Here is a 23,963-nt window from a genome sequence, read left to right on the forward strand (position 1 = left end):
CTCCTTGCTCCAGCATTGGGTTCAACTGTATCTGCATCCTGAAGACACAGATACAGTTAACACCGGAACATGCCACCGCTGGGGAGCCGGCCCTGGGCCCCATCATCTCAGTAGGCCCGGAACCACCCCTCCCTGATCGCTACGCCTCTGCTTTAGTGACTGCGGGTCCTGTGTGTCTCCGACACGCAGGATCCACCTGTTATCCATCATATCTAAGTTCATAACTTAGATGTGATAAATTACAGGTGGATCCTGCGTGCACTGACACTGAACCCGTCAGGTCCATGGGACTGATGGATTCAGTTCTTCGCGAAAAATACAGCTGCTCTGTATACAGGATACGGAGCAACTGTATCTGAAGAAGCAAAAATATTTTTCAATAAAAACCAGTTAAGAAGTTGCACCAATCACACTGATTGACCTTTTTAATATATATATATATATATATATATATATATATATATATATATATGAAAAAATGCCTTTCACAGGTGTACATAGCATTTAAGTGTACCGATAAGACACATGGTATATGCTATCCCAATTTTGCAACAGTTATTGGTATAGATATTTTTTTTTCATCCAGAATTTTTAGGAAAGGCTAAGTATTGTTTATAAACGCCTACTGTAGGTAATTTTGTTCTAGTTTTGTACTCACCTGGCCTCTACCTCCTCCACTGTGTCCAGCAGTTGGCTATTTAGCGTTTCCGGCAGCCATAAAATAGGTAATCCACAAAGAATAGGTACCACTCCAAAAATGACTAGGGGAAGAAATGGTGCATACACCTTGGTCATCATCGCTAGGGGTGCAACTACGGCACCTAATCTCATCATCATGTTGGTGAATCCCATTCCAGTTTGTCTGCAAAGAGAAGATATCACTTGAGAGGCATTTGTTCAAATGTCAAACATTTATTAAGAAAAAATAAAAAGAAATGACTATAACATACAATTGGGTGGCTTTTTTAATTTTCCAAGAGGTCTCTGAAAAGTAATCTGATTGGTTGCCGTAGCAAATCCTCTTCATAAATCATTATTTTATAGTTTTTATATTAGTTTCAGTACATAACTTTTTTCTGCACTAAACAAATGCACATTCAGACTCTGAACACATTCAGAGTCTAGACAATGTTGGAATATTTTGATGTTTGCACTTCACTAAACACTTTTTAAAAGTGGTTCCTAAATGGTGTGGCTTATGAATATAGGCATGGATTAAGATGTGCCAATGTTTACCTAAAATGCACTAAAAATGTGCCAAATCAAAGGGGTATAAGGAAGAGAAAAGTGTCTAACAGGTCATGCAATATGCACCAAAATGATCATGCAGTATGCACCACTGTGATAAATTTGGCACATTTTGTGACTGCCCGGTCTAAATTTCCACTGCCTAACTATAAGGGTATGTTCACAGGACAGCATCCATTACGGCTGAAATTACGGAGCTGTTTTCAGGAGAAAACAGCTCCTGAATTTCAGACGTAATGGCATGTTGCAGGCGTTTTTCGCTGCGTCCACTACGGACGTAATTGGAGCTGTTTTTCTATGGAGTCAATGGAAAACGGCTCCAATTACATCCCAAGAAGTGACAGGCACTTCTTTGACGCGAGCGTCTTTTGACAGCGGTGTCTTTTGACAGCGGCGCGTAAAAAAAATGACTGTCGGCACAGAACATCGTAAAGTCCATTCAAATGAATGGGCAGATGTTTGCCGGCGCATTGGAGCCGTATTTTTGGACGTAATTCGAGGTTAAAACGCCCGCATTACGTCCGTAAATAGGGTGTGTGAACCCAGCCTTAGGCTGGGTTCCCACAGTGCAGACTTGCTGCAGATTTTGCCAGCATTTTGTAAGCAAAAACCAGAATTGGATCCAGGGGAGCAGACCTAGATGAGGCCTCAATAATGCTTTGTAAAGTGGTAATATTATAACCCTGTCCCACAAGTCCATACCTCTTTTAACACCTTCCCGCCGCAGCCCTTTTTCAGATTTTCTTTTACATTTCTTTTTTTCCTCCCCACCTTCCAAAAGCCATAACTTTTGTATTTTTCCGTCGATATAGTCCTATGAGGGCTTGATTTTTGCAGGACGAGTTGTAGTTTTTCATGGCACCATTTATTGTGCCATATAATGTATTAGGAAACGCCCAAAAATTATTTGTGGGGTAGAAAATGAAAAAAAACAGCTATTCCTCCATAGTTTTTTGCGCTTAGTTTTTACGGAATTCACTGTGCAATTAAAACGACATGTTAACTTTATTCTAGGGGAAATTGGAAACGGGGGTTTTTTTTAACTTTTAATATTTTTCTTTTTTTTACATAAAAAAAACACTTTATTTTACAAATTTTTACTTTTTTTTAAATTAGTCCCCCTAGGGGACTTGATCGTTAGATCACTTGCACTATATACTGCAATACTAATGTATTGCAGCATATCGTGATTCTGACAGGCTTATATTAAGCCCTGCCAGAGGCAGGGCTTAATAGGAGCAGAAAGATGGCGGACCTGGGCAGGGGCGTAGCTAAAGGCTCATGGGCCACGATGCAAAAGTTCTTATTGGGCCCCCCCTGCAAACGCCTCATGGCCGACGGTCCGCAGCTTTCAGCTGCATCGCTGGGTCTCCTAAGTGACCCAACAATGCAGCACTAGCAGCCAGGGGCATCACTAAGGCTGGGTTCACACACCCTATTTACGTACGTAATTCGGGCGTTTTAGCATTGAATTACGTCCGAAAATGCGGCTCAAAAGCGTTGGCAAACATCTGCCCATTCATTAGAATGGGTCTTACGATGTTCTGTGCCGACGGTCATTTTTTTTACGCGCCACTGTCAAAAGGCGGCGCATAAAAAAAAAGACGCCCGTGTCAAAGAAGTGCCTGTCACTTCTTCAGACGTAAATGGAGCCGTTTTCCATGGACTCCATGGAAAAACAGCTCCAATTACGTCCGTAATGGACGCAGCGAAAGACGCCTGCGCATGCCATTACGGCTGAAATTACGGTGCTGTTTTCTCCTGAAAACAGCACCGTAATTTCAGCCATAACGGACGCTGCCATGTGAACATACCCTCAGGGCTTAAAATGTCAGTGAAAATAGCCCCAATATATATGTGTCCGCCCCAAAAAAAAATGTGTGTATAGGAGACAGCATAGCATATCTATAGCACTACGACCCTATAAACTATGGATAGGATTAGATACAGTGGCCCAGCAGACAGTATCACACATGTTAGGATTAGACGCAGTGGCTGAGCAGACAGTATCACACATGCTAGGATTAGATACAATGACTCAGCAGACAGTATCACATATGATAGGATTAGATGCAGTGGCCCAGCAGACAGTATCACACATGATAGGATTAGATACAATGACTCAGCAGACTGTATCACACATGATAGGATTAGATAGATTGGCTCAGCAGACAGTATCACACATGATAGGATTAGATACAGTGGCTGAGCAGACAGTATCACACATGATCGGATTAGATACAGTGGCTCTGAAGGCAGTATCACACATGATAGGATTAGATACAGCGGCTCAGCAGACAGTATCACACATGATAGGATTAGATACAGCGGCTCAGCAGGCAGTATCACACATGATTGGATTAGATATAGGGCCCAGCAGACAGTATCACACATGATAGGATTAGATACAGTGGCTCAGCAGACCGTATCACACATGACTGGATTAGATATAGGGCCCAGCAGACAGTATCACACATGATAGGATTAGATACAGTGGCTCAGCAGACAGTATCACACATGATAGGATTAGATATAGGGCCCAGCAGATAGTATCACACATGATAGGATTAGATACAGTGGCCCAGCAGACAGTATCACACATGATAGGATTAGATACAGTGGCCCAGCAGACAGTATCACATGATAGGATTAGATACAGGGCCCAGCAGACAGTATCACACATGATTGGATTAGATACAGGGCCCAGCAGACAGTATCACACATGATAGGATTAGATACAGGACTCAGCTCGGTGACATTGCGGCTCCAGCGCTGGCCCCAGGAAAGGTAAGAATAATAATTTTGCTTCTTTATGTGTTACTGATTATTTTTGTGTGTTTGTGTTTTTTTTACAGGTTCGGTTGTTGGACTTCGGATTCGAAGACTTCAATGACTGCGTTTTTTTTATTCTCAATAAAATGGTTAATGAGGGTTGTGTTTTTTTATTTCAATAAAATATTTTTCTATGTGCTTGTATCTTTCTAAACTTTATTATCACCGCCTTAGTAATGGCCGCTTGCTGATTGACAACCTCCATTACTAAGGCGGGGCTTAATGTTAGCAGGTGCAGAGGCCAACACTAACCCCCATTATTACCTCGGTACCCACCGCCACCAGGGGTGCTGGGAAGAGCCGGGTACGGACCAGTACCCGACCATCTGTAGTGACGGGCAGGCACCGGGGTGGCCGCAGGCTGGTAGTATTAGGCTGGGGAAGGCCAACACCAGTGGTAATGCCACCTGCTGCTGCTGCTGTGTTGTATCTGGCTGGTTATGAAAATTGGGGGGGGACCCGACATCGTTCCCCCCATTTTTCATAACCAGCCAGATACAATAAAGCAGCAGCAGCCTAGCATTACCAGGGTGGGAAGGGTAACTGTTTTTGGCCTTTCCCCTCCTGATAATACCAGCCTGCGGCCACCCCAGTGGCCAACCGTCACTACAGATGGTCAAGTACTGGATGGTACCCGGCTCTTCCCAGCATCCCTGGTGGCGGTGGGTACCGGGGTAATAAAGGGGGTTAGTGTTAGCCTCTGCACCGGCTAACACTAAGCCCCGCCTTAGCAATGGATACTGTCAATCAGCCGGCGGCCATTACTAAGGCGGTAGTAATATAGTTTAAAAAAAAACACAAAAGACATAGAAAAAATATTTTATTGAAATAAAAAAAATCACACACAACCCTCATTAACCATTTTATTGATAATAAAAAAAAAAAAACGTCATCGAAGTAGTCCTGGAATCCGCCATAGTCCAACGACCGAACCTGTAAGAAAATACACAAGAAAAACGATTAGTAACACATGTGTTAGGCTTAGATACAGGGCCCATGTGTGATACTGTCTGTGGGACCCTGTATCTACGCCTACCACAACGTAGGCTTAGATACAGGGTCCAGCAGACAGTAATCTTATACAGTATAAGATTACTTTGTACTGGGGCCCTGTATCTAAGCCTACAGTGTGGTAGGCTTAGATACAGGGCCCATCAGACAGGATCACACATGGGCCATGTATCTAAGCCTACCATGTGATTGGCTTAGATACAGGGCCCAGCAGACAGGATCACACAATCACACAATCTGCTATATCGTAGGCTTAGGGGTTGTGCAGTCCCTAAACATTGATGGCCTATCCACAGGATAGGCCATCAATAGCTGATGTGTCTCCCGGGACCCGCAAATCAGCTGTTTTGAAGGGGCCGCAGCACTTGTACGAGAGCTGCTTCCCTTCATTTCACTACACGCTCACACTGTGAATCGCCGATACCGATTCACAGTGTGACCGGAATGAAGGGTAGCAGCTCTCGTACGAGTGCTGCGGCCCCTACAAAACAGTTGATTGGCGGGTCCCGGGAGTCGGACCCTGCCAGTCAGGGCTAATCTTACCTTCCTCTTCAGCCGCGGCGGTAGTTCTGTCGTCTCGATGCTGTGTGCGGCGCATAGCGCTGTGACGTCATGCGCTGCGCACAGCGCTTGACGTCAGGACCTCCGCTGCGATCCGGAACTAGGAAGGTAAGTAAAGTCTGTTACTATAGTATTAAGGGCCCGCGGCCCAAGTTACTAAAGTAACTTTTTATTGATGTGGTGCGGGGGGCTGGGGGCCCCCCTGGCTTCGGGGCCCGGTCGCAATTGCGACCGCTGCGACCCCTATAGCTACGCCAGTGGACCTGGGGGCCTTCATTAGGCCTCCAGGCAGCCATAGCAACCATCACCACCCCGCGATTGCAATGCGGGGGCGCGAGGAGCTGTTAGAGGGGGTCGTCCCCTCTTTCTAACGATTTAAATGCTGCGGTCGCTATTGACCGCGGCATTTAATGAGTTAAACAAGCCCGTTCCATACTTCCCCTACCAGACTATGACGTATGGACGATTGGATATGTCCAGGGCCGGCCCTAGGAGAGATGGCGCCCTGTGCGAAATGATCTTTCGGCGCCCCACCCCATCATTAAAAAAAAATGCCCCATAAAAACATTATAATGCCCCTTTAGTGCCCCCATACAGTATAATAATAATATTTTATAATATATTACAACCCCTTCAAGGACACAGAATTTTGTCCTCTAATTGTGCCCACAGTATTATGCCATCTGTAGTACCTCTACACAGTATAATGTCTGCTTAGTGGCCCCCACACAGTATAGTGCCCCCCTGTAGATTTTGCCATATAGCCTCCCTGTAGACAGTGTCATTATCCCCAACCTCCTTTTTGTAGGTCGTGCCATACAGCCCCCCCACCTCGCCCTTGTAGACAGTGCCATACAGTCCCCCACCTCCCCCTTGTAGACAGTGCCATACAGTCCCCCACCTCCCCCTTATAGACAGTGGCCCCAAGCAAAAACAAAAATTGTACTCACCTAGGCCCCGTTCCCATGACGAACTGAGCTGCTCCACGGGCCCCCCTACCAAAAATTGTTTCGAGAAAGACAGAAAACGGCTAAGAACAAGCACTACACTCGTAGGGTATGTTCACACACGTTTTTTGTAAGGCAAAATAAATGTGCCTCAAAATTCCTTCAGCAACTGACAGCGTTGTGTGACCTTTTTTTTTTTTTTTTTTCTTAAGTTGTTGAAGCGAATGCAAAAGACGCAGGAAAAAAGCTCCAAACGAGCGGCGCAAGTATTTTCTGCCTCCTATTAATTTCAATTGGAGGTCAGAGGCGGAAACCACTTGAAGACCATCAGCCCCCCACTCACAGTAAAATGACCATCAGCCCGCCACTCACAGTAAAATTACCATCAGCCCACCACTCACAGTAAAATGACCATTAGCCCCTCACTCACAGTAAAATGACCATCAGCCCACCACTCACAGTAAAATGACCATCAGCCCACCACTCACAGATTCCCCCTGTAGGTAGCGCCACACAGCCCCTTGTAGGTAGCGCCACACAGCCCCTTGTGAGTAGCGCCACACAGCCCCCTTGTGGGTAGCGCCACACAGCCCCCTTGTGGGTAGCACCACACAGCCCCTTGTAGGTAGCACCAGTCAGCCCCCTTGTAGGTAGCACCAGTCAGCCCCCTTGTAGGTAGCACCAGTCAGCCCCCTTGTAGGTAGCGCCAGACAGCCCCCTTGTAGGTAGCGCCACACAGCCCCCTGTAGAGTGCGCCACACAGCCCCCTGTATGGAGTGCCACACAGCCCCCTGTATGGAGTGCCACACAGCCCCCTGTATGGAGTGCCACACAGCCCCCTGTAGGGAATGCCACACAGCCCCCTGGTAGGACGTACCGCACAGCCCCCTGCTATGGAGTGCCGCACAGCCCCCTGGTATGGAGTGACGCACAGACCCCTGGTAGGGAGTGCCGCAAAGACCCCTGGTAGGGAGTGACACACAGCCCACAGCTCCCTGGTAGGGAGTGCCACACAGCCCCATGGTTGGTAGTGCCCCACAGCCCCCTGGTTGGTAGTGCCACACAGCCCACAGCCCCCTGGTTGGTAGTGCCACACAGCCCACAGTCCCTTGGTTGGTAGTGCCACACAGCCCACAGCCCCCTGGTATGTAGTGCCACACTGCCCACAGCCCCCTGGTTGGTAGTGCCACACAGCCCACAGCCCCCTGGTTGGTAGTGCCACACAGCCCACAGCCCCCTGGTTGGTAGGGCCACACAGCCCACAGCCCCCTTGTAGTGCAAGGGCTACAAAATGACCCTGATAGCTGGCGGGCATTAGACATTCAAAAAAGGACAACTGTGCAGGAGCACACAAAATACCCAGCTTTCCCAGCTATCAAATAAATGTGTGGAAATAAACTAAGATATAACTTTTATTTAGTATAGCTAAAGGATTAATCCTTTTAATTAGATTAAATAAAAATATCTTAGTTTATTTTCACACATTTATTTGATAGCTGGGAAAGCTGGGTATTTTGTGTGCCCCCCCCCCCCTGTTGCTCCCTGAAGGAGCGGAATCCCCATGTGGCCGGGGATTCCGCTCCTGGAGCGCTGCTTGATGTCTCTGTCCATATATGGACAGTAACATCAGGGAAAACTCCTGAAGTGGAATCTCCATCCACAGCGTTGCGGACGCTATGACCGTCGATTCCACTCCAGGAGAAGCTCCTGTCGTCTGTGTCCATGACGTCATTGGCTCCTCCTGGAGTGGACTCCACAGTCATAGCGTCTGCAACGCTGTGACCGGGGATTCCGCTTCTGGAGTTTCCCCTGATGTCACTGTCCATATATGGACAGAGACATCAAGCAGCGCTCCAGGAGCGGAATCCCCGGCCACATGGGGATTCCGCTCCTTCAGGGAGCAACAGTGGCGCTAGTAGATAGCAGAGCAGGGAGATACCTCTAAGTTAAGAAGTGCCCGGGTGGAAAGGCGACTGCAGTTAGTGTGTGTATCCCCACTGATAGTTGCAATGGCACGGGGATACACACACCCCTGCTGGCGCCCCTCTTGCAGTGTGGCGGCTGGCGCCCTGTGCGACCACACTGGTCGAAAGTATCCAAGGCCGGCCATGGATACGTCAAATGTCGGGAAAGGGTTAATACTCGACAATATCATGCTGGCCTTAGAAACAGCTGATTGACATTGCATGCTGTTATTTAGTTTATGATTTACAAGTACACCCAGATCCTTCTCAACAAATGACTCTCCCAGTGTAGCTCGTCCTAGAACATATAATGCATGCAGATTGTTTGTACCCAGATGCATAACTTTACATTTATCTACATTAAACATCCATTTGGCAAGTGAATTCCCAAACACTGTGTGACCAAATCAGCTTGCAATTCACGAACATCTTCCATAGACTGAACATTACTACATAGCTTGGTGTCATCTGCAAAAATAGAAATAGTGCTATTAATCCCATCCTCTATATCATTAATAAATAAGTTGAATAATAGTGGTCCCAGCACGGAACCCTGGGGTACACCACTTATAACCGGGGACCATTCAGAGTAGGAATCATTGACTACAACTCTCTGGATACGGTCTTTGAGCCAATTCTCAATCCAATAACAAACTATATTTTCTAAACCTATAGTCCTTAATTTACCCATTAGATGTCTATGAGGGACAGTGTCAAATGCCTTTGCAAAGTCCAAAAACACTATATCCACAGCGGCCCCTCTGTCTAGGCTTCTGCTCACCTCTTCATAAAAATAAATTAGGTTGTTTTGACAACTTCTGTCCTTAGTAAAACCATGCTGGCTGTCACTTATAATACTATTTTTTGTCACATAATCCTGTATATATTCCCTAAAACATTTTCCCCACGATGGATGTTAAGCTTACTGGTCTATAATTAGCCGGGGAAGACCTAGAGCCCTTTTTGGAAATAGGCACCATATTTTCCCTGTGCCAGTCCCTTGTCACTATACCAGTCACTAGAGAATCTCTAAATATTATGAAGAGGGGGAAAGAAATAACTAAACTAAGTTCTTTAAGAATTCTAGGGTGTAACCCATCTGGTCCCGGGACCTTGTGCACATTTATTTTATTTAACTTACTTTGGATCATATCTACATTCAGCCAATTAACTATATTAATTGATGTATTAACAGCACTGGCACCGGCTACATCAGCTGCTCTTCTGTTGTATATACAGAGATAAAGAGCCCATTTAGTAACTCTGCCTTCTCTGGATCCCCTGTTACCAACTCCCCATTACCACTATCTAGGGGTCCTACATGTTCAAACATTGGCTTTTTTTTCATTTACATACGTAAAGAATTTTTGGGGATTTCTATCCTTGGCTACCTGCCTTTTTGTATTTTTGCTGATTGTATTACTTTTTTACAGATTTTATTAAGCTCTTTATAATTTACAAAGGCTAGAGCTGTAGTCTCAGATTTGTATTTTTCAAATGCCCTTTTTTTCATGTATTGCCCTTTTTACAGAAGGTGTAAGCCATGTGGGGTTAATTTGAGTTGTTTATACTTGTTACCTATAGGAATATATTTTGCACTATAATTATAAAATTCGATTTTAAGATCTCCCATTTATTATTTGTACCATTATTTGACGTTAGTTCTTCCCAGTCTATATCCTGAATTGCGGTCCTCATCCTGGGGAAATTGGCATTCTTAAAATTAAGTGGTTTTGCCCTCCCAGCCTGTGTTTGTTTTTTTTACAGTGTAAGTAAAATGCGACTATATTGTGATCCTTTTTACCGAGGTTTTCACGAACATTGACATTCCCAACAAGCTCAGCATTATTAGAAAATACCAGATCCAACGGAGCGTCACCTCTAGTCGGGTCCTACACAAACTGGGCCATAAAATTTTCCTGCAACAGGTTGAGGAAATTTCTCCCCTTTGCAGTTGAAGCCGAACCGTGACACCAATTAATATCCCGGAAATTAAAATCTCCTAGTTTTGCCTTCCAAATACTGATGCAATATAATGATCAAATACTCTCCAAAATACTGCTATATGAAAGTAGCCTAAGACGATCCTTCAATTTTTCACAATAAGGCTATTTTCATACAGTGGGGATACGCTGCGTAAAAGCACACAGCGTATCCGCCCTGGCGCCGTAGGGAATTCCGGCCTAAAAACCACACCAAATTGTGGTGCAGTTTTTTTCCGCTGTGGAAACTGCATGTAGAAAAAAAACCAACCACTTACTTACGCTCTGACGTCCTGCAGAGCGGCCTCCTGGGATGACGTTTAATCCCATGTGACTGCTGCAGCTTGTGATTCCGCCGCAAAAAATGCAACATCTGCTTTTTGTTGCGGGTTTTACCTCCCCATTGAATTCAAAGGGGTAAACCTGCAACACAAAAGCAGCGATTACGCAAATACAACTGACATGCTGTGGATTATGAACTTTTTTCCCCGCTCATTGTTTACACTGCGTGTGGATTTGTTCAAATCTCATCCACTCTGCTGCTATTGTATTAGGCTGCAGGTTTTCCACAGCAAAATCCATTCCGGAAAATCCACAGTATTTACGAAACGTGTGAACTTACCCTAATTGGAGTGCTGCCTCAGATTTGAATTTTTACTATCTATTAATTTTCCATTGCCATGTCTGTACATAATATTTGTATTATTATCAATTCTTGATAAAGCAGTCCGTCACAGATCGCTTTTGCAGGAAGTTCCATGTGTGCCCTCACTCTTTATAAGAGCTTCTTCTACAGCTGCAGTGTGTATTATATGCAGTAATTATGTTCCACAGCTACTGCAGAACATCATAATACACCTCTCAGGTGCTGTAGAACCTCTGTTTGGATTAATTAAAGTGGGTCAGGAAGCTCCCCTCACTCTACAAATAGAGGTTTTGCAGTATCTGAGGTGTCTATTATAAGAAATAACGTACCCCATACTATAAATGATTAAGAATATTAGAAGTAATCTCAGACTTCTTTTACCCATATAAAAGAACTCTGCCGATGGTCATTAACCCCTTCAGGACCCAGCCTGTTTTGGCCTTCAGGACCCAGCCGATTTTTTCAAATCTGACATGTTTTACTTTATGTGGTAATAACGTTGGAATGCTTTTACCTATCCAAGCGATTCTGAGAGTGTTATCTCGTGACATGTTGTACTTTATGTTAGTGAAAAAATGTTGTCGCTAATTTTGGTGTTTATTTCTGAAAAACACCACAATTTAGAAAAAATGTGCAAAAATTTGCATTTTTCTAAATTTAAACGTATCTGCTTGTAAAACAGATAGTAATACTACACAAAATAGTTACTAGTTAACATTTCCCATATGTCTACTTTATGTTTGCATCGTTTTTTGAACGTCCTTTTATTTTTCTAGGACGTTACAAGGCTTAGAACTTTAGCAGCAATTTCTCTTATTTTAAAGAAAATTTCAAAAGGCTATTTTTTCAGGGACCAGTTCAGTCTGAGGTGGCTTTGAGGGCCTTATATATTAGAAAATCCCCAGAAGTCGCCCCTTTTTGAAAACTGCACCCCTCAAGGTATTCGAATCAGCATTCACAAAGTGTTTTAACTCTTTAGGCGTTTCACAGGAATTAAAGCAAAGCAGAGGTGAAATTTACAAATTGTATTTTTTTTGCAGAAATTAATTTCTAATACATATTTTTTTGTAACACAGAAGGTTCTACCAGAGAAATGCAATTCAATATTTGTTGCCCAGATTCTGCAGTTTTTAGAAATATCCGACATGTGGCCCGAGTGTGATAATGGACTGAAGCACCGGCCTCAGAAGCAAAGGAGCACCTAGTGGATTTTGGGCACGGATTTTGCTGGATTGGTTTTCGGTGCCATGTCGCGTTTGCAATGCAATGGAGAGACCAAAACAGGGGAAACCCCCCAAAAGTGACCCCATTTTGGAAACGACACCTCTCAAGGAATTTATCTAGGGGTATAGTTAGCATTTTGACCACACAGGTTTTTTTGCAGAATTTAGTGGTATTAGGCAGTGAAAATGAAAATCAACTTTTTTTCTGAAAAAGCATAGAAATTTAAATTTTTTACAAGGAATAAAGGAAAAAAAGAACCACAACATTTGTAAAGCATTTTCTCCTGATTACGGCAATACCCCATATGTGGTAATAAACTGCTGATTGGACCCATGGCAGCGCTCCGAAGGGAAGTAGTGCCATTTGGATTTTGGAGCACAGATTTTGATGGATTGTTTTTCGGTGCCATGCCGCCTTTGCAACGCCCTGGAGAGACCAAAACAGTGGAAGCCCCCCAAGTTACCCCATTTTGGAAACCCCCCTCAAGGAATTTTTCTAGGGGTATAGTGAGCATTTAGACTCCACGGGTCTTTTGCAGAATTTATTAGAATTAGGCGGAGAAAATTAATATCACAATTTTTTTCCACTAAAATGTTGAATTTTCTCATTTTCACAAGGGATAAAGGAGAAATAAACAACCAATTTTTGTAAAGCAATTTCTCCCCAGTACGGAAATACCCCACATGGGGTCATACATTTTTTTCATTAGAAATGAATTAACCCTTTCAGGACTGATCCATTTTTTGCTTTCTTACTTTCGTTTTTCACTACCCGCCTTCCAAGAGCCATAACTTTTTTCTTTTTCCGTCAGTAGAGTGGTGTGAGGGCTTATTTCTTGCGGGAGGAATTGTAGTTTCTATTGATACCATTTAAAGAGCCATAAAAAGTACTGGGAAACTGAAAAAAAATAGGAAAATATAGTAATATAGGAAAAAAATCTGATTCAATTTTTGGGGGTTTTCGTGTTTACAGCTTTCGCCGTGCGGTAAAAACGAAAACGACAGCGATTTTGGCGGTTTAAATTATTTACGTTTTTTACGATGTTCACCGTGCGAGTTAAATAATGGTATATTGTAATAGTTCGGCCTTTTACGGACATAGCGATATCAATTCTGTTTATTTTTTTACATTACTTTTGAAGAAAAATGGGAAAAGTTTTTTTTTTGTAACTTTTTTTTCTCTCTCACTACTAATAACTTTAATTCTTCTACACATTTTATTAGTCCCCTTAGGGGACTTGTACCAGCGATCATTGGATCGCGGGTACAATATGCTGCAATACTAATGTATTGCAGTATATTGTTATTCTTACAGGCTTCTGTAACCGCACGATCGCTGTTCCTGTCCGTTAGTAATGGGTGTCAGCTCTAATACACAGCCGACGCACGTGAGCCCGCTCCGTGCATCACCCCCGCACCATGACGTGCTATTAAGTCATAGTGCTCAAAGGGGTTAATGCACAGTGGTTTTGCACTGATGTGCCATTTTAGTGCATAATATGTTGTGCCCAGTTTGTGCCACTGAAGACAAATACCTCATAAAACGTTAAGCGGGTTCTCCCGGGTATGGCGATGCCATATATGTGGGCGCAAACTGCTGTTTGGGGACGCTGCAAGGCTCAGAAGGGAGGGAGCGCTATTTTGCTTTTGGAGCGCAGATTTTGCTTGATAGTTTTTCTGTTTGGGGTTTCGCTGGTATTTCAGTTTATAATGTGGGGGGCATATGTAATCTGTGCGGAGAACATCAGGGCATAATAAGAGGGTATAATAATGCGGTAAATAAATAATAATTCATAGATGTGTGGCCGGTGTCGCACTGATAAATGGTGTCGGATGTTACCCGCTTTTAGAAAACTCTGCACATTTTGCATCGCCATATTCTGAGAGCCAGAACTTCTTTATTTTTTCACCACCGGAGCTGCGTGAGGGCTTATTTGTTGCGGGACAATCTGTACTTTTCATTGGTACCATTTTGGGGTACATGCGATTTTTTTTATCACTTTTTATTAAAGTTTTTTGCAAGCCGGGTGACCAAAAACAAGCAATTCTGACACTGTTTTTTAGTTTATTTTTTGCGGCGTTCACCGTGCACTATAAATGACCATTATATTTTATTCTGCGGGTCGGTACGATTACGGCGATACCATATGTATATAGGTTTTTTTTATGTTTTGCAGCGTTTGCGCAATAAAATCTCTTTTTTATAAAATAATTTATTTTCTGTCACCATATTCTGAGAGCCGTAACTTTTTTTTTTTTTAGTCAAAAAAGCGGTGTAAGGGCTTGTTTTTTGCGGGACGGGTTGTAGTTTTTATCGGTATTATTTTCTGGTACATGCGACGTTTTAATCACTATTTATTCTCTATTTTGGGTGGGATGGTGACCAAAAAATGGCGATTCTGGTGTAGTTTTTTATTGATTTTTTTTGGGGTGTTCATCGTGCGGGAAAAATAACGTTATAGTTTTATATTTAGGGTCGTTACGAACGCGGTGATACCAGATATGTGTACTTTTTTTAACGTGTTCATTTTTTTCCTATAATGAAAGTCTTATTATAGGAAAAAAATGCAGTGTTTGTTTATATAACTTATAAATTTTATTCTTACACTTTTTTTAAAACATTTTTATTATCTTTTTTTTACTTTTTTCACTTGTCCCACTAGGGGACACTTAGACTTGCAGCTCTGATCGCTGCTAGAGTACACGTAGTGTAATGTACTCCAACTGTCATTGTGACGTGACAGTCACACTGACAGGAAGTCTCGGAGGATCGGCAGGAGGCTGCTCCTCCGAGGCTACCGTACATGGCAAACCGGAGGTCATTGTCTGACCTCCGATTGCCACGACAAGCATCGGTAGCCCCCACGATCACTTCGTGGGGGCTGCCGATATGCTTCAAACCACTTAAATGCGGCGACGGCAATCCGTCGCCGCATTTATGGGGTTAATTGCCGAAATCAGCGGCGATGGTCCGCTGACCGGCAAGGCTGGAGTGTCAGCTGTCAGGGACAGCTGACCTTCCGGTTCTCGGACACTGTCCGTTAGGACAGTGTGCGCCGGGAACTACTCCGCAATAGTACGTCTGGATGCGGGAACTAACCCCCTACTATTGCGGAGGAGCGCGGCAAGAGGTTAAACTCCTCAGTTACTTCCAATATTCTTATAAATTACAGTATGGGGTATTATCTTATATATAAGAATTTATTGCAACCATAAGGTCAAGCCACACTTAACTCGCTGTACTCATGCGCTACTTTGTACTCTGCTGTTAGGAAGTTACTGTGAGCAGCCCATCAGTGGGCAAAAACTGGCTATAGTTGGCGGCTGGTTGAGTACCACTGGCCTATAGTAAGAGGAAATCCCTTGGGAATAAGTTGAGCATCCAGTAAGGTTACGTTCACATTTATGCTAGGTTTTCCTTTATTCTGTTCCGTCATAGGAATAGAATAACTAGAAAAACGGAAGTGCCGGTTTTGTCGCAGGACAGACACCAACAGTGCCCGACAGGACCCTATGACTTTAATAAGTTCCGTTAGATTTCCATCATGGTTTCCATAGTTTTGTCAGACAAAATAGTGCTTCATGCTGTGATATTTTGTTCGGCAAAAACTACGGAATATGTGACGGAGACTTCTTATCGAGCCTCTAACGCAGATATAGACATAGCCTAACAATCTAGGGGTTAAACATTTTACATTAAAATATTGTTAAGCATCAAAAAATATTTGACTAATGGTAAGCCATAATCTTCCCACAATAAGGGTATGTTCACACGGCCTATTTACAGACGTAATTCGGGCATTTTAACCCCCGAATTACGTCCGAAATTACGGCTTGAAAGTGTTGACAAACATCTGCCCATTGAAAGCAATGGGCTGACGTTTGTCTGTTCACACGAGGCGTATATTTACGCGTCGCTGTCAAAAGACGGTGCGTAAATTGACGCCCGCGCCAAAGAAGTGTCCTGTCACTTCTTTGGATGTAATTGGAGCCGTTATTCATTGACTCCAATGAAAAGCAGCGCCAATTACGTCCGTAATGGAGGTGGCGTTCAAGCTCTTGCACATGCCGTTACGGCTGAAATGACGGGGCTGTTTTCTCCTGGAAACAGCCCCGTAATTTCGGCCGTTACGGACGCTGCCGTGTGAACATACCCTAAGACCTTCATTAACAGTAGAAGCTGTTCTTGTGTATCAGGAGGAGAATGTACATTATTTAGCAGTACATCTATATGATCTCATTCAGGATCATCAATAGCAGGCATTACTGTATCTAAGAGTGATTTATGGACTAAATAGTACAATTGCCCTATCCTCATTGCATTTTCATTTGGTGGAGGTTGTATATGAGGTGCGATCCAAAAGTAATTAGAATGCTTAACAAAAAATCCTTTTATTCAAAAAACAACTGAGAAACGCTGCTCCATGCTCCCCTGCATTTTCATCCGTGATAAGAGGGAAAAACAAGGGAGCGCTTTTGTAACATACAGAAACTTCGAAAGGCTCAGGCTCAACTGAGAATGGTCCGGCCGCATACTTAACCTCTTCCTGCGCTGCGCCGCAACTGTACGTCCTGGAGAGGGCTTGCTTCCCGCACCAGGACGTACAGTTGCGAAGCGGTTCCCGGCACACACTGTCTTAACGGACAGAGTCCGGGAACCGGGAGGACAGCTGTCCCCGACCCTCCAGTCTTGCCGGTCAGCAGACCATCGCCGCTGATTTCTGCAATTAACCCCATAAATGCGGTGACCAATTACGAACGCCGCATTTAAGGAGTTTGAAGCACATCGGCAGCCCCCACGAGGTGATTGTGGTGGCTGCCGATGCTAGTCGTGGCACTCGGAGGCCAGAAAACGGCCTCCGGGTTGCCATGTACGGAAGCCTCGAAGGAGCAGCCAGAGGCTGGTCCTCCAAGGCTTCCTGTCAGTGTGACTGTCACGTCACTATGAGGGGAGATTCACACGAACGTTGCGTTTTTGCGCGCGCAAACAACGCAGCGTTTTGCGAGCGCAAAAAACATTTGACAGCTGCGTGTGTCATGCGTGTCTGATGCGCGGCTGCGTGATTTTCGCGCAGCCGGCATCATAGAGATGAGGCTTGTCGACGCCCGTCACTGTCCAAGGTGCTGAAAGAGCTAAATCTTTCAGCACCCTCGACAGTGAATGCCGAACACAACAGCGAAAAACCGGTAAAAAAAAAAGATAAAGTTCCTACTTACCGAGAACTTCCCGGCCGTTGCCTTGGTGACGCGTCCTTGGTGACGCGCCTCTCTTGACATCGGGCCCCACCTCCCTGGATGACGCAGCAGTCCAAGTGACCGCTGCAGCCTGTGATTGGCTGCAGCCTGTGCTTGGCCTGTGATTGGCTGGAGCTGTCACTTGAACTGAAGTGTCATCCCGGGAGGTCGGACTGCAGGAAGGAGACAGGAGTAATCGGTAAGTTAGAACTTCGGTTTTTTTTACAGGTTAATGTATTTTGGGATCGCAAGTCACTGTCCATGGTGCTGAAACAGTTTAACTCTTTCAGCACCATGGACAGTGACTATCTCCTGACGTCGCGTACCGATAATTTTTTTGCCGGGATCGGCCAAAACGACTTTGGCCGAACCCGGTGAAGTTCGGTACGCTTGTCCGGCTTCGCTAATCGCAAAGACACTCCGTTTGGATGTTCGGAAACAGAAAAGCACGTGGTGCTTTTCGGTTTTCATTCATCCTTTTCACTGCTGTTGCGCGAATCACGCTCGTCCCACGGAAGTGCTTCCGTGTGGTGCGCGTGATTTTCACGCACCCATTGACTTCAATGGGTGCGTGATGCGCGAAATACACAGAGTTTTTGAACCTGTCGCGCTTTTTGCGCAGCAGACAAACGCTGCGCAAAAAGCACGGACTGTCTGTACTGCCCCATAGACTTGTATTGGTCCATGCGTGCCGCGTGAAAACCACGCAGCCCGCACGGACCGAATACACGCTCGTGTGAATCCCCCCTGACAGTTGGGCCATATTTACACGAGCGTATTTAACATCCGTGATACGCGTGTGAAAATCACGCGTGTCGCACGGATGTTAGTCAATGGGGCTATACAGACAGTCCGTTATTTTCACGCATTGTATGTCCGCTGCGTAAAACTCACGACATGTCCTATACTTGGCAGTTTTTTGCGCATCATTCATGCGTGAAAATCGCGCAACTGTAGATAAAGAAATGAAGGAAAAAATAAAAGCACTTCCTTCATTTCTTTTTCTAAACAGCAAAAACGTGTGTCATAAGGATGGCATATGCATGAAAATCACGCAGCCACGTACCATTCACTGATGGCACATGGAACTTCAATGTGCGCAAAACGCAGCGTTTGAATCCGGCCTTAGAATACATTAATAAATGACATTTTTTTTTTCTTTAAAAAGTGTAAAAATAATAGCTATAAGTTAAGTTAAAAGATGTTTATAGGAAAAAAATGAACACGTCAAAAAAAGTAAACATATTTGGTATCACCACGTTTGTAACGACCCAAACTATAAAACTATAATGTTATTTTTCCCGCACGATGAACACCCCAAAAAAAAAAAAAAACGATAAAAAACGACACCAGAATCGCTATTTTTTGGTCACCACTCCTCTCAAAATAGAGAATAAAAAGTTAGCAAAAAGTCGCCTGTACCTGGACATTGTACCAATAAAAACGACAACCCGTCCCGCAAAAAACAAGCCATTACACAGCTTTTTTGACTAAATAATAAAAAAGTTATGGCTCTCAGACTATGGCGACACAGAAAATAAATTATTTTATAAAAAAGTGATTTTATTGCACAAACGCTGCAAAACATAAAAAAACGTACATACATATGGTATCGCCGTAATCGTATCCACCCGCAAAATAAAGTAGAACTGTCATTTATAGCACACAGCTTCCGGTGGAGAAAAAAAATCGAAAAGTTCCGGTTCTCAGAATATGACGGTGTTCAAAAAGCGGATAAGATCGGGCGCCGTTTATCAGTGCGGTACCGGTTACATATCTATGAATTATTATTTATTTACTGCATTATTATACCCTCTTATAATGCCCTGATGTTCTCCGCACAGATTACATATGCCCCCACATTATAAACTGATATACTATTAAAACCCCAAACAACTACTACCAAGCAAAATCTGCGCTCCAAAAGCAAAATGGCGCTCCCTCCCTTCTGACACCTGCAATGTGCCCAAACAGCAGTTTGCGTCCACATATATGGCATCGTCATACCCGGGAGAACCGGTTTAACGTTTTATGAGGTATTTGTCTTCAGTGGCACAAACTGGGCACAACATATTATGCACTAAAATGGCATATCCGTGGAAAATTGCAATATTCACACCATCCGCTGTGCATTAACCCCTTTGCGCACTATGACTTAATTGCACGTCATGGTGCGGGGGTTGATGTAGGGAGCGAGCTCACGTGCTGAGCCCGCTCCATACACTGCGAGTGTCAGCTGCATATTACAGCTGACACCCGGGACTAACGGACAGGAACAGCGATCGTGCAGTTTACAGAAGCTTGTAAAAATAACAATATACTGCAATATATTAGTATTGCAGTATATTGTACCAGCTAGTTCAAGTCCCCTAAGGGGACTAGTAAAATGTGTCGAAGAATAAGGCTGGATTCACACGAGCACATTACGTCCGTAATGGACGGACGTATTTCGGCCGCAAGTCCCGGACCGAACACACTGCAGGGTTCCGGGCTCCTGGCATCATACTTATGTACGACGCTAGGAGTCCCTGCCTCTCCATGGAACTACTGTCCCGCACTGAAAACATGATTACAGTACGGGACAGTTGTCCGGCAGCAAGGCAGAGACTCCTAGCGTCGTACATAACTATGATGCTAGGAGCCCAGCTCCCTGCAGTGTGTTAGGTCCGGGACGTGCGGCCGAAATACGTACGTCCATTACGGACGTAATGTGCTCGTGTGAATCCAGCCTTAAAGTTATTAGTAGTGAGAAAATAAAAATTTTAAGTAAATAAAGCCCCCTTTTCCCATTTGTCTTCTAAAGTAATGTTAAAAAATAAACAAAATTGGTATCGCTACATCTGTAAAAGGCCGAACTTTTACAATATACCATTATTTAACTCTGAACACTGTAAAAAAACTTAAATAATTTAAACCGCCAAATTCGCTGTTTTTTTTGTCACCTTAGTTCTCAACAAAAAATGAATACAACTTTTTGATCACTTTTTATGTACCAAAAAATGGTACTAATAAAAACTACAGCTCGTCCTGCAAAAAATAAGACCTCCCACCGCTCAATCAACCGAAAAATAAAAAAGTTACGTCTCTCAGAATGTGGTGAAACAAAACTATTTGTATTTTAACAAATAGATTTTTCTTTGTAAAAGTATATAAAAAAAACTATGTAAATTTGGTATCACCGTAATTGTATTGAGCCGCAGAATAAAGTAAAGTTTTCGTTTTTACTAGACAGTGAAAGCTGTAAAAACGAAACCTCCAAAAAATGGAATGAGATTTTTTTCCAATTTCAGCCCGCAAATAAAAAAAATTCAGTTTCCCAGTACATTTTATGGCACTTTTAATGGTGTCAATAGAAACCACAACTCCTCCCGCATGAACTAAGCCCTCACACCACTCTATTGACAGAAAAATAAAAAAGTTATGGCTCTTGGAAGGCGGGGAGTGAAAAACGAAAATAAGAAAGCAAAAAATAGATCAGTCCTGAAAGGGTTAATGAATTTCTAATGAAAAAAAAAATGCATGACCACATGTTTTTTTCGCGAGAAATTGCTTTACTAAAATTGGTTGTGTTTTTCTCCTTTATCCCTTGTGAAAATGAGAAAATTCAACATTTTAGTAGAAAAAAATTGTGATATTTATTTTCGTGGCCTAATTCCTATAAATTTTGCAAAAGACCCGTGGGGTCTAAATGCTGACTATACCCCTTGAAAAATTCTCCTGGGCGTTGCAAATGCGACATGGCACCGAAAACCATTCTAGCAAAATCTGTGCTCCAAAATCCAAATGGCGCGCCTTCCCTTCTGAGCGCTGCTGTGGGTCCAATCAGCAGTTTAATCCCACATATGGGGTATTGCCGTAATTGGGAGACATTGCTTTACAAATGTTGGGGTGCATTTTCTTAGTTATTCCTTGCAAATATTAAAATATAAAAAAATTGTAAAGAGGTGTATGAGGCTAACCAATCAGTGACCAATCAGCCACATACACTTCTCATTGTTCCAGCCCAGCATGATCCACAGCACAGTGTGGTTATGCAGTGAAAGAAGCTGGGCTGAAACAATGAGAAGTGTATGATGCTGATTGGTCACTGATTGGTCAGCCTCATACACCTCTTTACAACACCCACTTGTTCAAAAGTAAAAACACTCCCAGTTGGGCATTAAGAAACTAAATCTAAAATTGCTCATAACTTGCTCAAAAATGATCGTTTTTCAAAATAAAAACCACTGCTGTTATCTACATTACAGCGCCGATCTGATTATGTAGGAGATAGGGCATTTATAATCTGCTGACAGAGCCTCTTTAATTGCTGTGAAACGCATAAAGGGTTAAAACACTTTGTGAATGCTGATTCGAATACCTTGAGGGGTGGAGTTTTCAAAATGGGGATTTTCTAATATATAAGGCCCTCAAAGACACTTCAGAACTGAACTGGTCCCTGAAAAAATAGCATTTTGAAATTTTATTTAAAATATGAGAAATTGCTGCAAAAGTTCTAAGCCTTGTAAAGGTCCTTAAAAAATAAAAGGACGTTCAAAAAATGATGCAAACATAAAATAGACATGGGAAATGTTAACTAGTAACTATTTTGTGTGGTATTACTATCTGTTTTACAAGCAGATCCATTTACATTTAGAAAAATGCTAATTTTTGCAAAGTTTCTAAAAATTTTGGTGTTTTTCAGAAATAAAAACCAAATTTATCGATCACATTTTTTCACTAACATAAAGTACAACATGTCACGATAAAACATTCTCAGAATTGCTTGGATAGGTAAAAGCATTCCAACGTTATTACCACATAAAGCAACACATGTCAGATTTGAAAAAATCGGCTGTGTCCTGAAGGCCAAAACATGCTGGGTCCTGAAGGGGTTAAGATACCCCCGCCACAACTTCCATCCCCACTTTCCTCACGCAACCCTCGTGGGGAGCGTAAAAAAAATCTCTCATTACTTTTAGGATGCACCTCGTATGCATAAGTGTTGGACACTGGATTAATACAAGTATTACATTTGTCCTGTACCAGGATAAATCAACAGTAGTGAGATGAGGGGAGGTACTGTATGGTCTTTTTTATTTTGTTTTCAGAAAGTATTAGTATACAGGTTAACATTTAACTCTCCTATAGATGATCATTATTATTAGTGCATGTATACATTAGTTAAAATTTGTTTTTAATGAAATAGAATTTTTAACCCCTTAATGACCAGCCTTTTTGAGACCTTAATGACCAAGCTATTTTTTACGTTTTTCCATCGTCGCATTCCAAGAGCTATAACTTTTTTATTTTTGCGTCGACATAGCTGTATAAGGTTTTGTTTTTTGCGGGACAAGTTGTATTTTTTAATAGCACCATTTTGAGGTACATATTATTTATTGATTAACTTTTCTAAACTGTTTTTGGGGGGGGGGGGGAATAGAAAAAAATCTGAAATTTCGCCACACTTTTTTGAGTCCTAAATCTACGCCGTTTAGTGTGTGGCATAAATAACAAAATAACTTTATTCAGCGTGTTGTTACGATTGCAACGATACCAAATTTGTATAGTTTTTGTATGTTTTACTACTTTTACACAGTAAAAACGCTTTTTTTTTTCAAACTTATTTGTTTTTGTGTCTCCACATTAGAAGAGCCGTAACGGTTTTATTTTTTCGCCGATGCAGTTGTATGAGGGCTTTTTTTTGCGGGAAGACTTGTAGTTTTTATTGGTACCATTTTGATCACTTTTTAATCACAGTTTTTTAAAGTAAGGATTCACAGAAAACAGCAATTTTTCCGTCGTTTTTTATTTAATTTTTTGCGGCGTTCACCGTGCGAGTTAAGTAATGTAATAGCTTTATAGTCGGGGTCGTTACGGACGCGGCGATACCAAATATGTGTAACTTTTTTACTTTATTTTGTTTTTTTAATAGTAAAGCAGTTTATAATGGGAAAAAGTGTTTTTTTTAAAACTTTTTTACTAGTCCCACTAGGGGACTTCACTATGCGATTATCCGATCGCTATTATAATACACTGCAATACTTTTGTATTGTAGTGTATTACTGCCTGTCCGTTTAAAACGGACAGGCATCTGCTAGGTCATGCCTGCGGCATGATCTAGCAGGCATTCGCTACAGGCAGACCTGGGGGCCTTTATTAGGCCCTCGGAGACACAGACACTCGGCGATCTTATCGCCGGGTGTCAGTGGGATGAGAGGGAGCTCCCTCCCTCTCTCCAAAAACCACTCAGATGCGGTGCACGCTATTGTGCACCACATCTGAGGGGTTAAACGGGTGAGATCGATACTAATATCGATCTCACACGGCAGAGC

The 23,963-nt window shown here is 43.0% G+C and overlaps 1 protein-coding gene across 1 annotated transcript in view; it reads right to left on the reverse strand.

Moving 5' to 3' along the window:
- Positions 1–654: 654 nt before the first annotated feature.
- The window catches only part of LOC142660249 (solute carrier family 22 member 6-B-like), a 159,384-nt gene continuing 136,075 nt past the window's right edge, over positions 655–23,963 (reverse strand). The window contains exon 9 of the mRNA XM_075836832.1: positions 655–862. Coding sequence (XP_075692947.1) covers positions 655–862 — 208 coding nt within the window. The remainder of the gene's footprint in view (positions 863–23,963) is intronic.

This window comes from Rhinoderma darwinii, chromosome 9 (assembly GCF_050947455.1).
Source record: "Rhinoderma darwinii isolate aRhiDar2 chromosome 9, aRhiDar2.hap1, whole genome shotgun sequence".
In the NCBI taxonomy this organism is placed as follows: domain Eukaryota; kingdom Metazoa; phylum Chordata; class Amphibia; order Anura; family Rhinodermatidae; genus Rhinoderma; species Rhinoderma darwinii.